General features: G+C 34.6%; 1 protein-coding gene across 1 annotated transcript in view; it reads left to right on the top strand.

Moving 5' to 3' along the window:
• Window positions 1-581: 581 nt before the first annotated feature.
• The window catches only part of ANO3 (anoctamin 3), a 393002-nt gene continuing 377118 nt past the window's right edge, over window positions 582-16465 (top strand). The window contains 1 exon segment of the mRNA XM_060103704.1: window positions 582-736. Within this exon segment, the coding sequence (XP_059959687.1) occupies window positions 582-736 (155 nt within the window).

Raw genomic sequence — 16465 nt, 5'->3', positions numbered from 1 at the left:
TTTCAGTAAGCATCAGGACTACAGTCTCACAATCCTGACCCAGGAAATATAATTTAGAATTAACTTCCTTCCAAATTAAGACATTCCTCTGATGAGCTGCCCAGTGGAATAAAGTTACATTCTCTGACAGTGCTTAGCCCCACCCAGCTGATCTTTTGTACAGAGATATGTGAATGAGACCTTCTAATACCAAGTTACTAAAAGCATCTCTCTGCTGCCTTGGCTATGTCTTCACTTATCTCATTTTACTTTCTATTGCAGCCTCTCTGAGATGGGTTTAGCGCTGCTATCATTTAAAGGCAGCAAGATATCTTCAAGAAAAACAACTGTAAAATCCATCCATCCTATTGACGTTAATTGCTTAGGAAAGGAGTGAATACAGAAAACTTCTTAGAGAGTCAGCTCTGCATGTTTTATCTCTTTTAGATTTCCAAGTGAAAATAATTATTGGAGAGCCTGGGGTTGTTACTGATTATAAAACAGTGATTTTCCCCCTCCTATGATTTTTAAAACTTCAGTAGTTTGAACTATTTGAATCAAAGTTTAAACTTTGATTTAGATAGCTCTTTAAGAATTTTGCAATGTCAACTGTGAAGTTTGAACTGGATTATCTTTCTCCTGAATGCTTCAGACATGAGCATGCTTCCAGCCCAGATTTTACTTTAACCTGCTTGACTGAACTTTCTGGTGATTCTAGTCAATTGGAACTTCAGCACTCGAATTCTGTCCCTGTTGGTAAGCTAAACTTTAGATTGATATTTTTGAGTATCTTAACTTACATCTGTACTTTTTAAATGTCAGATGTATAAAAAATAAATCTTGATGTCATTTACTTTGCAGTGGTATAGCTGATGCCAATTTGTTTCTTGAGTTATTTTTTCCTGAACTATATAAATACATTTTTATAAAAAAGAACAGAGGGTTTGCCAATAGAATAAAGTGTCAGAAAACAAATTCAGTGAACTAAAAAAAAATGTTAATAATGAAGTAGATTTTGTTTGTCTGAACACTCAAGCCTATCAAGGCTTAGTTTTATTTGGGATGAAAACAGGGATTTTATCCATAAACTGCAAAAAAAAAAAAAAAGGCCTGCCATCTTTCATTCCTTTCTTTTATTTCTGTTTCCTTTTATACAATTACATAAAGGATAATATATGTTTTACTTTCTCATTAAGAACAAGATAATATTTCTTTTGGTTATGTTATTTTATAACTTGGACTCTGTGTTAGCTGACAGTGTTGATAGAATTCAAGGCGAAGAATTGCTTTTTTGATACCTTTGGGTTTTACTTATTCAGAATCTCAGTTTTCCTACTTGCTCTGTAATTTTGAGGAAATAATGCTATACACTAGCAGTTTGCATTCATCAAAAATTTCTGAGGGTTTGGTTTTTAATGAGATGTCAATAGTAAATTGTGCTTTATAGAAAAATTTTGTATAATAAATAAATAATACTTAAATGTTATTCTAAAGGAAATTTCCATTATGATTTAGATGATCATCTTTACTCATAAAAAAGGCAGTGTAACGTGAATGTAAAAGTTAAGCAAAACCTTCATAGCTTTTGATGTTACTGGACATTAATCTTTGTCCAATGAAAAATATTTGTAGAAATAATAAATTCCATTTAGCAACCAGAGGATTATTCCAAGAGAATCTGGCACATTTATTTATTTTGAGGTGTTTAAAAAGAATTTTTGTGTGACTCCCAACCAATCACTGATTTTTTTTGTTCATAGATTCTTTTGTCTTGTATGACTTGTTTTACAGTATAGGCAGTTCTACAATCAGGAGATATAACAATCTTTTGTAAATTTTCTTTCAACTGTAAGAAAAGAGATTTCCATGCTATTGGGTTTTTTTTCTTAAATTGACAGTCTTCCTGGGTATTGAACCTACAGTTTCATAAAGTGAAAAAGTCAATTCTTTACAAATAAACATAGGAAACTTGGACAGGAAGATAAAATTTATAAAGTATTTGCCAGTTCAGTCATGTTCTTTGCAACATAGTTTATCTTCTAGTCATCTCTGTCACAGCACATCTATTCCAATAGATTGAATTGCTGTCTTTATGTAGTTGACCTGCACATCTATAGCTTAGGTATAAACCCAGAGCCTGGAAGACACTTCTTCACCGATATTCTGGCAGTGCCTCAAATTCAACACAACTAAGCAAAACTTCCTAAAAAGACCTCCTCCTTCTTACATCCTTTTTTCTCTCAATAACCCCTTAGCATATATTGCAGTATAAAGTTTGTGTTTATTTGTATGCATATTAGTTTAATATTTGTCTTCTCCGCCTCTTTGACCAGCACTGTAGCCCCAGTACTCAATAGGGTGCCTGGCAATAAAAGGTTATTTTTGCCTTGACTCCCTGACTGCCTGCCTAAGGGACTGAAAGATTGGCCCTCTTCATTCCCGCTAGTACGTGCACCTGTGTGGACTTCTAACTGATCTCACCTCCAGGTTCTCCATAACAAGCCTCTTCCCCATTGACAGCCACATAGTCCTTTGTAAGTACAAGTCTGACCTATTTCCACTTTTGTTTACAATTTCTATAATTCTCTGTGACCTAGATTATAAACCTGGTGCTCTAGGATCTAAAACTTTTTCTTCCAAAACTTTTCCAGCCTCATATAACCTACATGTATCCTACAAGAATGGATTACACTTTCAATCAGTGTGCATGTTATTATTTCAAAATAATTTCCAATATTTCTTTCTCCCTGCCTCTATTAAGATCTCACTGAGATAAAATACTGTTTTATTCCCAAATACCTATGGTTAACTCTCTGTATAAAGGAGTTTTTCCTATTGCTAAACTTCTACAAAATGTTTGTTCTATGTATTAAATGCTCACATTCTATTTTTTTTTTGTAAATACATATGTTCATGGCTCCTCTCCTGTTAAATTATATTTCTTAAGGGTAATTGCCATTTCACAATTGTTTGTGTCTGTGCATGATACACATGCAATAAATATGATTCCGTGAATTACCAATTAGTACAGTATAGTTTATCTTTTAATGAATTTTCTGTCAGAGGTAGTATTTACTTAAATCAAATTATACATGTATTTTAACAGCCAAAATATTATGTGGAAATTATTACACAATTAGTTACCTGATGATAACAGGTACCTGGAATTTGTTTTTCATTTGAAACTTTTATGGAGCATTGAGTGTTCTAGAATCTGTTTTGTATGCTGGATCTTTTTGCCCTATTTCTAATAGAATCAAGTTGTATCCTTTCATTCAAAATATATTAATTGAATATTCATGATTTAGAGTTAGTGCTTGGGTGTCTATATGAAAATGAAAATAAGCTGATAGTAGAAGTAAGGAAAGAGCTGTGTCCTTTTAATCTCAGTGGTGTGGCAGTATGTTTTTAACATTCATACGCACATACTCCTAGCATGGGAAAATAAAGTATAAGAGATGAATGTTAGTCCATAGAAAGTTGAACAGGTCTGTCTAAAAAGAAATATGTTCCATTGTCAGCAAAAGCGGTATTTACACCTTTCACTTATTTAATACCTTGACAATAACTCATACCTACAGAATTTCAATAGTTCTCACAAGACATCTATGAGGTAGATTTCATTAATCTTAAACTCTATTCCCTAGAAGAAAAATTCAAATTTCAGAGAAGTAATTTAACTGGACCAAAGTCACATACATATAGTGAGAGAGAATGTGTGTGTGTGTGAGTACATGTGTGAGTGCATGTGTGTGAGAGTGTGTGTGTGTTGGGGAGGTGGCACAGACAGAGGGAAGCTGAAGAGCTCTTAATCTGTTTTCTGTCTGTAAGTTTAGTGTTCTTTCTTCCTCCTTAACACAACTTGGAAATTAAGTTTAAAAAAGTCACGTGGGAGAAAAATGCTTTGTTGTGTTCCAGAAATGGATTTAATCAGTAATCGGTAATGAGGATATAAATTTCCTGTCCGGACTCTGGAATGTGTTTTAAATGACTTGTAAGCCTGTGAGCATTTCATCATCATGGCCACCATGGTCATCATCCCCTTTGTGGTATTAATGACAAGCACATATATATAATTTCCTGTGTATTAGGCAGTGCTCTAATTGTTTTATATCTATAATGTTTATATTTATGTATAAACATATGTTTATATCTGACATACTTTGGTAAATATATACACACACATATTTACATATTTAATTTCTCACTTTCAGCCCTATGGAGAGTTAGGTAACATTATTATTTCCATGTCACTCTACTAGCCAATCAACAAATATTTCCTCGACCTTAAGAAATCTGTAGTGGAGCAATGGATCATTCCCTGCTGTGAGATCAGTGGTACACATTTGACACATGGGCCATCATGAACAATAAGAAACTAATTATGTGTACATAAATACAAACAGTGGTTACCACTGACTCATAGATATTTATAAAATCTACACATCTTTAATTTTCTGTGACAATCTGTTATGCATCTATAGTTCATAAAACTTATTTAAACCTAATTATGTCGTTGATTTTCATGACTTTTTGTTGACTGGCTCTACTTGAAGTCTAGAGGCCTGCAATTTAGGAAGCAGATCATTTGTTCATGTTATAGTTACTATAATAGAGCAGAAAGAAGACATGACTATTCCTGACTGAAGCAAACCTGAATGCAGTTTAAAAAGATTTCTTCTCCCCTTGTCTAGTGTCTGCTTCTATGGATGTCTAATTCTCAATTAGACTGACTTACTGCTCTGTCTTTACAACTCTTTTTTTCTGTACCCTTGATGCTTCTGAATGCCTGTTTTTTGTTTGTTTGTTTTTGCCAGCTCCTCAGGGTCTCCTGCCTATTTCTATTTCTCATGAATTGTTTTTCTAGTTCCAAATTAACCTATTGCTACATGATGCAGATGTGACATTCCTTTAGAATTTAAGTACCTCAATACAGTTAGATAATAAACTCTTTACATAAAATCTTACATTATTAAAAAAAAAGTTGTTTCAGTTATCCCAATTATATGAAAAAAAGCCAGGACCAGTAAACATCCAATTGGAACAATGGGCTGCATACTGAAACCGTATAGATATAATTCACATAAGTACTGATATAAATACTTCACAGTGGTGGTAAGTATACAGTGCTAATTCCAAAGAATTCAAGATCATTTGGTCCTTCATCTGTTATTGCTTCCAAAACAGGTATGTCCCACTGGTAGTCATATAACTTCCAGTGTGATAAAGTAACATTTCAATCAATGTGATCCATAATTCACTTAGCCAATAGCATAATCTTTAAAAATTTTTTTCAGTGGTTGAAAAGCTTTTGGCCATAATAGATAGTATAACATTTTTCTAGGGTTTCAGACAATACAGTCTATCATATGCAAGAATGTATGTGATTAAGTTTCTTAATTTCATTTAATCTAGACTTGCACGTTTATTAGACCTTAGAACGCTTTTACATAGAACATTTCCTAACATCCTGCAAGGTTTGCTTTGGAGATTTAGTGTTAAAGAATAAATTATATAACTAATGAAGTAATGGGAGAACTCTAATAAAAAATCAGGATAGGGTCCCACTCAGTCACCAATAAATTATGTCACCTTAGGCAAGGTTTTAACATCTCTCCTGGATGATTTTCATAATCTACACAATGTCTAGAATAGATTAGTTGACCTTGAAGGCCACTGACAATTATAAAAATCTTAATGAAAACAATTAGAATTAGAACATTTCCAAAGGGCATCATTAAGCTTGGTAAAGCCAATAATATAAAGATGGGCAAAGACAAAATATCTGTTTACATGTAAGTTATAACAATAATAATGAGTGTCAACATATGCAAAGAACTTCATAATTTACAGAGCTCTTTTACATTTGATGTTTCGATCACTATGTATATCAAATCATTTTATTACTTCCAGTTTTACAAATAAAGAAACTGCATATCTAACAGTGATATTTTACAGTGAAATTTTAGTAAGTGGCAAACCAAGAACTTAGATCCAGACTTTCTCCAATTCCAAATGTTATTGCCACTATACTACTACAAGTATGAGTACCACTATTGCTGCTATGATTATAATGAAAAATAACAAAAACAACAATATTTACTATGTTAATTGCATACCAAGCACTTCTAATCTCATTTTACTCTCCCAATACTGTTGTGAAGCATGGAGAAATTAAATAGTATTATAATCACTCATCATATTTCAAATATAGATTTATAGATCACTAACTTACAGACTAATTTGCTATTTTCAATTCAGAATGGTTGAGCTGATATCTTTGTAAGGAAAAAAAACAATTACAAGTAACTTGATAAGCTAAGAAAGACTACTTGGCCTATTGAAAAGTAACTGTTAACATGCTGATTTTAAATAATGACTATATTCATTTCAAGTGGGTTCTATATATTTGGTGAGGCACTTGCAGAATCTTTTAATCATTTCTTTTTCTGTTTAAATAAGGAAGCTTATTCAATTCAAATGATTTCTAGTAAAGTAATTCTAACTTTTGACCAGCTATCATTAAATACTAGAAGTTGACATGATTGCTATATTTTTAAAAATTGCCTTTGAGTTATTTCCATAAGAGACTTGCTTCCTTCTCTAAATTCTTATTTTTAAGAGATCCAAACATCTTAGCAAGGTGCTGGTGTACTATGGATTTACAATAACATTTTGAGGCAAATAAGCATCCTCTATGTCCTCTTTTGTTTATAACTGAAAATTAACTTGAAATGATTTATTCAGAGTCATACAGCTACTTATTACCAAAAATGAAGATGAGAAGCTGGGTCTCATGGTTCCTTGTCTATTGCATTTCACACTATTAAAGTAAATATCTTCCCTCAAAGGTTTCTTAGTATCATGTCTCCCTGATACCAGATGAAAATAAATCTACTCCACTGAAGTATAACTGAGTCATAAGACAATAAACTATTGTACTTTCCTTAGAATAACAGATTTTTAAGGTCTCATACGATCCCAAACAAATGCTATATTTTCCAAAAAGTGTTGCAACATTCAGTAGTAGTCACAGGAGTAAACATAAACCTATTATAAATATTACATAATATCCCCATCAAACTACATGATCACACACACACAAACACACACACATGCACACACACACACATTCAGTCACTGCACTTTTTAGAGAATTTGACTATTGTTATCTTTCTGGATATGTTCTAGAACCCAGAAATGACTGACGACTCTGCTGAAATTCTAGTTGTGCTAAGGTCAGCATAAAAACAAGCTTTTCATCATCATGGGTGGTTTGGGGTTTTATGAGCTGGGCTTTGAAATGATTATTTCTTTGTCTCAAAAAATGAAGAGCATGACTACTAAGGATATGCAAGGAAATCCAAAGAATAGTCTCTGTGTTCCCTGACCTTGGGGTAGAGGATGAACATCCAACTAATTGCAGCCCAGAAGACTATCTCTGATCAAAAATTAGAAGACAGGCTACTATGTAAAAAGATTTTTGTTCAGTTAGAAGTATATAATTAGAGATCCTAATTTCTTGAGATGCTTAGAACTATGACCAGTTGCCATATGACTAGTTATAGTTATGTTGTTACCATCATCAACTGTTCATGTTTATTAGATGTCTACTCTGTGCCCAACTCTCTGCCAGTCTCTGTGAGAAATGTAAAGTATTTGGAAGGTCCAGTGCCTGCTCTAAATTGTACTCTCTAAATCTAGTTATGAAAAAAATCCATATGTGTGATTGAAATAGGTGACTGTCTCATCCTGCCAGTGTCATTCAGGGCAGAAACGTATCAACTGGGAGAATAGTGCTTTTAGAGAGGTAGTTCTTAAAGCCAGAGTGTAGCCCACAGAGCACTTGAATTAGAATCACCAGAATACTTGGAATACATGAAGATTCTAGGATCCCATCCCAGACACTTTACATGTAAACTCTGGATATAATCCAGAAATCTAGATTTTAGAAATTTCTCACATTATGACCGTATACACCAAAGGTTGAGAACTGATGTTTTTGTCAGTGGTCACGATAGGTTCACTGGCAAGAGCTCCTTACAGTGACCACTATGTTATGGCACTTTTCTCCGATTATTTCTGATCATAGCAATTTGCAATCAACTATAACTCTTTTGTCAGCAACTTATTTAATGGCTGTTGATCCATTTATATACTTGCCAGAGTGTCTTCCTATTTTTCTTACATCTACATATCACCCTCAGATAAATTCAGATTCAGTCCCTTCTAAAAAGCCCTTCTTCTCATCCCTTATATAAAACATTTCGTTTTCTCTGTATTGGATGCCCATAATACGTATTTATGTGGCACTGATATCAGTGTAAAATGTTTATTTTTTTGCATTTAATCTTGCATTTAAATGTTTTAGCTGTTAGATATTGGGTGTAGTTTTCAATGTAATTTTATCAAATAGAGAATAAACTCCCACAAGATAAGAGATATGTTGTACTTCTTTTCCCTCAAGAGGGACCAACAGAGAGCTCTATGAACAGAAGGAGCTGCATTACTTGTTCCTAATATGACTTTACAAAGATGGACCAGTTGATAGAAATCTTCGTTTCCTTTGTGGAATTTTTTTTTTTTTTTTTTTTTTTTTTTTTTGCGGTATGCGGGCCTCTCACTGTTGTGGCCTCTCCCGTTGCGGAGCACAGCCTCCGGACGCGCAGGCTCAGCGGCCATGGCTCACCGGTCCAGCTGCTCCGTGGCATGTGGGATCTTCCTGGACCAGGGCACGAACCCTTGTCCCCTGCATCGGCAGGCGGACTCTCAACCACTGCGCCACCAGAGAAGCCCCCTTTGTGGATTTTTTAATATAACTCTGATCTCTTAATGGCTCTGCCAAGGGGCCTTCAACTCATTCTGTCCCAAGAAGAGCAATCTAGTTCCATATAATATGCATACTTTGGCTGCCCTGGTAAAAGGGAAAGTTAATGCTAATGCGATGTTGTAAAATGAAATAACCCCAATAACCATCATTTCACTAAATGCCTGCTGAAAATATTCTACTAGGAGTTGAGTACATCTATTATAATTCAAAATAATGAATTAAAAAGTGGTCTTTCTGATAACATACAAGGCTTATGTGGCCATTGCATTACTGCATAATAATTGGTGGAATTCCTAAAATATATAGAGATAAAATAGATGCAGATATATAGATACCTCTCCTCAAATGTTTTCTGGCATCATGTCTTCCTGATATCAGATGAAAAAAAATTACTTTTTTTTTGAATAAATCTCAGTACCTTGGCTTACCCAACATTTTATTTAAAAAAAAATTTAAGGCTTGTGGTGAAATGTTTATGATAATATTCTCAGGCTGACATGATGATATATAGCCATAATCTTTATTCATAAAGCTCTTTCTGGGAAACAATTGACAGAAACCTCTCTCTAAAGTAATGGTTGTGTTCTCGTCTGAAGTATGGATTCAAGCATGCTACCAATAATTTACGACCAGTTACAGAAAATGTACTTCACTGAAGCTTGCAAGTATTATCTCTTCACAATAGATTCAAGAATCTCTTGTAGTTAATCAATCTCACTTTAATTCCAATTTTTTTTTAAGTGGGAGATAAAGTAGTGGGGTACAGGTATACACTGTGAATTAATCAAATCCTGCATATATGAGTGCATTTCCACGTGTAAGGTAGAAACAAAATTGAAAATCACTATCTTTAGTGATATAATCAGGAGGATAGAGGTCAATGAGTAAACTATTCTGGAAAGAAATTTGACATTTTTCAAATGGATTTCAAATCATGTATAGCTTTGATTCAGAAATTCAACTTCTAGGGATTTGTTTCAAACAAAATCAGGGATGTACAGAATAATGGAACAAAAATGCTCAATGCAGTGTTGCTTTTAATAGAGATAATAAGAAATAAGAGTCCAACAGTGTGGAATTCATTAAGTAATTAAACTATAACATATCTCCCAAGAAGGAATGTTTTAGAGACTTGTAACATGGGTAGTAAAGAAAATGCTATTGGCAATGGAAAATAAGGTATAACACTAAATAAGGTGATAAAATTATATGTAGATATTTTATACAACTTTTGTGTAGATGTTTATAATTATATGAGATCTGTGCAAAAAGAAAAACATATACCAAAATAGTAAAATCTGTTAGTCTTGAGGTATAGGATCCCAGTAAAATTTACCTTTTGTTTTTTGCTACATTTTCCAAATTTCCTTGATTAACCATGTATTACTTTTAATCATGTAATATATATATATTAAGGGAGTTTTACCTTTTTTATAACTTAAGAAAAATTAGAAGCAACTTACATGAAAATAGACATAGAAGAAGGTAAATTGTGCCAGAGTCCTTGACAAAATATAGGTTTCTTGACATTTGAGAATTTTCAGATCTCCACTTGACTCTCACAGCATTTCCACGACCCTCTTTACTGCAGTCTCATCTTCAGACTGGGGCCATAGCATAGAAGCCCACATGAAAATATTAGATACTCAGAAAACAATTGTTCAGGATGGTGAGAATAGTAATCTTTAGCACTATTTTTGCAGCCATTGTTCTCCTCAGCCCTGAAAACCCCTAACCCTATTTCCAACAAAACTCTTCCATATATAGAAATAGCTAGTACACACACATAAATGGTCATTTATTATATCCAAGTAAAATTACAACTGTCACTTTTATGAGCTTCATTATGTTTAATTTCTCAGAAGAAGAAATCATTTTACAATCATTCAAGAAATAAGATAATGCAGGGAAGACAAAGGCACCCAACAAATAGGTGCTCCATCTATTTTTTAAAGGCTGGAGTTAGCAGAAAGGAAAGAAAAGATACATAATGATAACTATAAGCATCAAAAAGTCAGCGGGCATCAAAAAGCTAACTATAGGAGAGAAGAGAAAGGGACATGTATTAAAAACTATAACAACAGCAAAAGTGTGGAAAGCAAGAGGAAGATAATTGTATAATGGAGAGAGAATTTTTTATGAATGAAGGTCTGTCTGTTTAAACACAAAGAGATTTGTTAGGAAGATATATTATAGATCATAGAATCATTGCATCAGCTTTATAAATAGTCCCTAGGCTAAGTTTTCAGAAAAAAATTATAGAACATGCTGATGTCCATGCATGAAAAGAGAGACATAGCTGCTGCCAACTCCAAAGGCATGCTGCTTTTGCTGAGGTGACAAACTTTCACCTCTGCTCCAACCCCAGAACTACACAGGAAATCACTGAGTAAACAGGAAAAGGAAACAGTGCTATCCCTCCAACCCAACCCTATGCCCTGATTCGTTTCTGATTAAATCACTGCTGAACCCCTAGCACTAGGGTGGGATGAACCTCACAAAGGACCCATTGCCTGAGAGTAGTCAGCAGGCATATTCATCAAGAGAAGGCCACTCTGGACTTGTTTCCTCATTTGAAAAACAAGGGACTTGGACCTCTTTCAAAGATTCTTTTATTTTTTTCATAGGCATTTGATCAAAAAATAATAAGGATCTTTGTTGGGAGGGTCTACAAAGTCCTGCAAGTCACCGTAAATTCAGAATGCTTATTGCTTAATATAAATTTGCACACTGGAGAAACCCCACATTGGCTTCTGATCTCCCAGCTTCCATGGCTATGTTCTCACCCATTGCTCTGCCTTTTCAAAACTCCTTGTGCTGCGTGACTCGGGGGTGCTTTTCATCTATATCAAGAGCATTGGAGAAACTATTGCTTATCCCTTGAGTCAGCTGCGGTGGATCCTGTTACTAATAGTGGCATTCTGCATATTTTTAGATGACCAATGAACTACCCCCATGTTTCCCATGTTTGTATCTTACACATTCTCACATTTCAGTTTTTGTTTTGCTTGTCCTTTGCTTTTTCTTGGTCTATAATTTGAGTTCTCAAAAACTAAATATACTTGTTTATGGTCTCTGAAAATTCTATGCAGAAGGTTCTTGCTCCAGTTTATGAGTAGAAACTATAAACTACAGTGATAATCTTAGATTTAATATTCTCATTTTCTACTTCTCGTAAGTAAATCCAAAAGTTGATGGCATTTATTTTTGTAATTTTCTGAGCTATACATTTAAACTGAATGGCGACTGGTTGGTATAGAAGTAGGAGCTGTCTACCTAGAAATTGAACTTATCAGATAATCCCGTACCCTATGTAAATTTGAATTCTGATTCTTCATATAAAGCAATAGAGAGGTAGTTGCTTAGACCCTAGAATCAAGCTAAAGTTTAGAGGTTGCTCTGATACTTCTTAGTTATGTGACTTCAGAAAATTCAGTGAATCTCTATGTGTTTCTATTCCCTCATATGTAATAAATGTGTAACCTCACAGAGTAGTTAAGAATATTAAGTGAAATAATACCAAAAAAAGCATTTAGCACAATGCCTATAACTAGTAAGTATCCAGAATATGATGACTGGCCATGTTCTGGGGATTATAATCCACATGAGGCAAATTGCAGAATCTGTGTAGTGAAAACTGAGCTTCTCAATTCAGGTACAGTTGTCCACAGGGATGTATGAATGTGCAGAGAATTAACATCACAAATTTCAGGAGCATTTATTTTACTTGATGAGTAATCTTATTGAATTTTAATATTTAAAAAGGAGCATTTATTAGGAAGTGAATAAATACCTAGATTAATTTTTATAATAAAATGTTAGATTTCAAAGAAAATTTCTATTAGCCTAAAGATGTTTGTGGGGATTCACTTTTCTCTAACAAGAGAAATATTTCTAGAGGAAAGTTTGTGAGGCACTGGAAAGACAACAAACCAAAACAAAAAGGTATTGGCTGCATTAGAACCCTGGTTTCTGCTGGTTACTTGGGTGTTGATGCCCCATGGTGACAGTAGATGCTCAGTGCTTTTGATGGGGTTGTAATATTTCTTGGGTTCAGTGAGGCCATATAAGTTTTAGCATTGACATGAAACAGTGTTCTCCTCTCAGAATATCATGGGCTTTCAGAAGCAGTTGGGAATTTTTTTTTTTACTTTAAAAATAATTTTATTGGAGCATAGTTGATTTACAACATTGTGTTAGTTTCAGGTGTACAACAAAGTGAATCAGTTATACATATACATATATCCACTCTTTTTTTTTTTTACATCTTTATTGGAGTATAATTGCTTTACAATGGTGTGTTAGTTTCTGCTTTATGACAAAGTGAGTCAGTTACACATACACATATGTTCCCATACCTCCTCCCTCTCGCATCTCCCTCCCTCCCACCCTCCCTATCCCACCCCTCTAGGTGGTCAAAAAACACCGAGCCGATCTCCCTGTGGGAATTTTACTTTATTTAAAATGAGAGTGGGAAAGGGAAACTTGAACTTTTTTCTGTGCTAGATATTAAACTTGTCTATTTTGTTCCCAATCTAGATAAAAGTAGCCAAAAGAAAGTCTTCCCTGTGTTCATCTTTAAGAGGTATTCTAGCCTTTGCAACAACATGGATGGACCTGCAGAGTATTATGCTTAGTGAAATGTCATACAGAGAAAGACAAATACTGTATGTCATCATCACTTATGGTGGAATCTAAAACATAAAACAAATTAGTGAATATAACAAAAAAGGAACAGACTCACAGATACAAAGAACAAACTGGTGTTTACCAGTGCAGAGAGGGGAGGGAGAGGAACAAGATAGGGGTAGGGGATTAAGAGGTACAAACTACTGTGTGTAAAATAAATAAGCTATAAGCATATTTGTACAGCACAGCGAATATTAGCCAGTGTTTTATAATAACTATAAATGGAGTATAATCTTTATAAATCGTGAATCACTATGTTGTACACCTGAAACATATTACATTGTTCATCAACTATACTGCAACAAATTAAAAAATCTAGCTAGGTGATCTAACTTTTAGAAATGAGATGTCTTCTCTCAACATTGAATAATGCACAAAACAAAGAGGCAGAGATATTAGTGACATTTATGTGTTATCTGGATTAACTTGACTAAATTGTACTTGTAGTTGGGAAGAGCTAGATTTATAAGCTTCTCTTATGTGAGAATATGCGTGTGGAGCCAAGAAAGCACGTGTAGCTTGTCTAAGATCACACAAACAGTTAGATACAGAGGCCAGCCTATAATTTTCCATATCCTACATTGTCAGACCTTCAAGTGTCTTCTAACTCCCAGGGGTCATAATGAGTAAGAGACAGGACATGGGCTTTGTCATAGGAATTTCTGACTGTGACTCAGACACATAGTATCGATAGATTCCAGAACTTGTGCAAGTTACTTAACAATTTTCTTCCTGTTCTCAGTGGGACACCCACTTTGGAGAGTTGCCTATGGGATTGAGAAAATGTGTGAAAAAATACCTTGTGCAGGGAAGGGACTTACAATATATGTTTAATAGATACGAGATGTCTCCCCATTTCCTATTTCTAGTGTTTTGCCTACTTATTTACTCCCCGTGGCTTCTCAAACGAAAAATGGCTAAGCCATTCATGAGTTGCTATGATAACCAGGGACAATGAATCTGAAAACCAAAAAGAGTTCTACAAATACATATATCACTGTGAGTTTCCTAATTAATTCTTGCAACTACATGCCTTTTAAACCAAACTCCCTTGAGAGTGATTAATGACTAATTCCAAACAGACAAAGATCTGGGAGTACTGGTCTAAACATCTTTGGTAATATAAGAATCTTGATCTCATCATTGTTGGTTTATTTTCCATTAACATTGAAGAAATTATCTTTCCCCTGTATCTATCCTGCAGGTGTTTTCTTTAGAATTCTTATCGGCTTCCTCGGTAGATAAGCACAATTCAGTGTTTTATTTTTCTTCCTTTCCACTGAATATTTGGCTCCAGCCAGTCAAATTTCAAAATGCAGGCTCCATTTCCAAGGCCACAGTGGAGACAAGTCTCAAAGCAAAAGTATGTAAAGAAGTGGTCAATTCTGTAGCAGAGCCCAGAGTGTGGATTTTGGAAGTTGCCTAACTTCTACATCCAAAATGCTACTACATATTTCATAATTTCAGATGAAATACCATAGAATAATCACAGAGAGCTTGGTCATTTTTTCTCTGGTTTTGTCTTGGAAGTCAAATGAAACTATTCTCAACAATTTACCTCATGTCCTTATTATAAGGATTCTTTAAAAATAAGTTTTTAGAAAGTAGCATTCTATTAGCTCTATAAAATACATATGCAAACACTTTTAAATTTTAGTTGAAAGTGACCACTTATTTCACCACAGAGAAATGATGAGGAGAATAGGTGGAACTAGTGGAAGTTCCAGTGTATTAATTGTTTATTTATGAGTCAACAATATAATGTGTGACCTACTAAAATATAAGACATTGTATAATACAAGGATAGGGATTAATTAAAAGGAGATTAAAATATGGTGTCTTCTTTTAGTTGACTATTAGAGAAGACATTCATTACATTAATACTTGCTGAGTAGCCATATATACAATGTACCATATATACATATATACAGTATACAATGTACCGTGTATACAATGTACTTTGATACACATGCATTAATGTGTGTGTGTGTGTGTGTGTGTGTGTGTGTACTCCCTGGGCTTGTATCAACCCTATCCTTCTTGACAGTCCAGACATCACTGACATCCCTTGCTTCATTCTTATCCATGAGTGTCTAGAATTAGTTAGAGCCACCCTTTCAGTCTTAGGATCTTGTTTTTTTCTCACCCTGAACATGGTCAGTATTAGGATCTTGATAGATGGTTATAAAGAAGGAGAAGGCAACCAAGAACAAAAAGAGAGCCTGCACGGGAGTTTTGCAGTATAGTCACTGTGTGGATGTGTCCATGTCAGTTTAATTTTAGTCTTTAGTTTCCTGAAAGTTAAGCTAGAGCAGAGTCTCTTCCAGGGCTTACAGTCTATGCTTTTATGTCATAATATCTCTTTATTTGTGTTAGTCTTCCCCTAGTGTTTCTTTCTAATATATACCCTCTTAGTTCTGGACTTGACCACTGTTTTAGTCCTCATCCACACTAGATACTCATCCTCCACAAACATCATGTTCTGTTCTGTATTCTCTACCCCCTTCCCATGCCACTCACTCAGTCACACCTGTTGGAACATCTTTGCCTTGTGCATGACTCCAGTCTCCATATTGTTGAAGACCTTTGCAGAATATGGGGGCATCAAAATGATTGGGAATGGGCACCCTCTTTCACCTCCCAGGTCCAGTGAGGAAAGAGGTGGGAGCAGTGTCCTTCCCTCTCCCAATATAAGTGGTCAGGTGTTAGAGAACAGGAAGGGATTTAGGATTGTTTTGGAAAGCCAAATTAGAACTTTAATATTGTACCTCAGTCACATGATGAATTAATTAAATTTTGCTAAGCTATCCTGGAAAACTAACACAGTGTATTATACCATTTTTCTAGGGGGAGAGTTTTCTGTCTTCTATGCAGTGTACTTTAGGATTTAACTCTCACCAGCATACACAGGTGCTTGTATGTTGGGATTGATCACTCTGGGGAAAAATGAGATAACTGTTGATTATA

This window comes from Mesoplodon densirostris, chromosome 7, assembly GCF_025265405.1.
Source record: "Mesoplodon densirostris isolate mMesDen1 chromosome 7, mMesDen1 primary haplotype, whole genome shotgun sequence".
Lineage (NCBI taxonomy): Eukaryota > Metazoa > Chordata > Mammalia > Artiodactyla > Ziphiidae > Mesoplodon > Mesoplodon densirostris.
The sequence above is the reverse complement of the archived record's forward strand: the minus strand, read 5'-3'. Positions and strand labels throughout refer to the sequence as shown.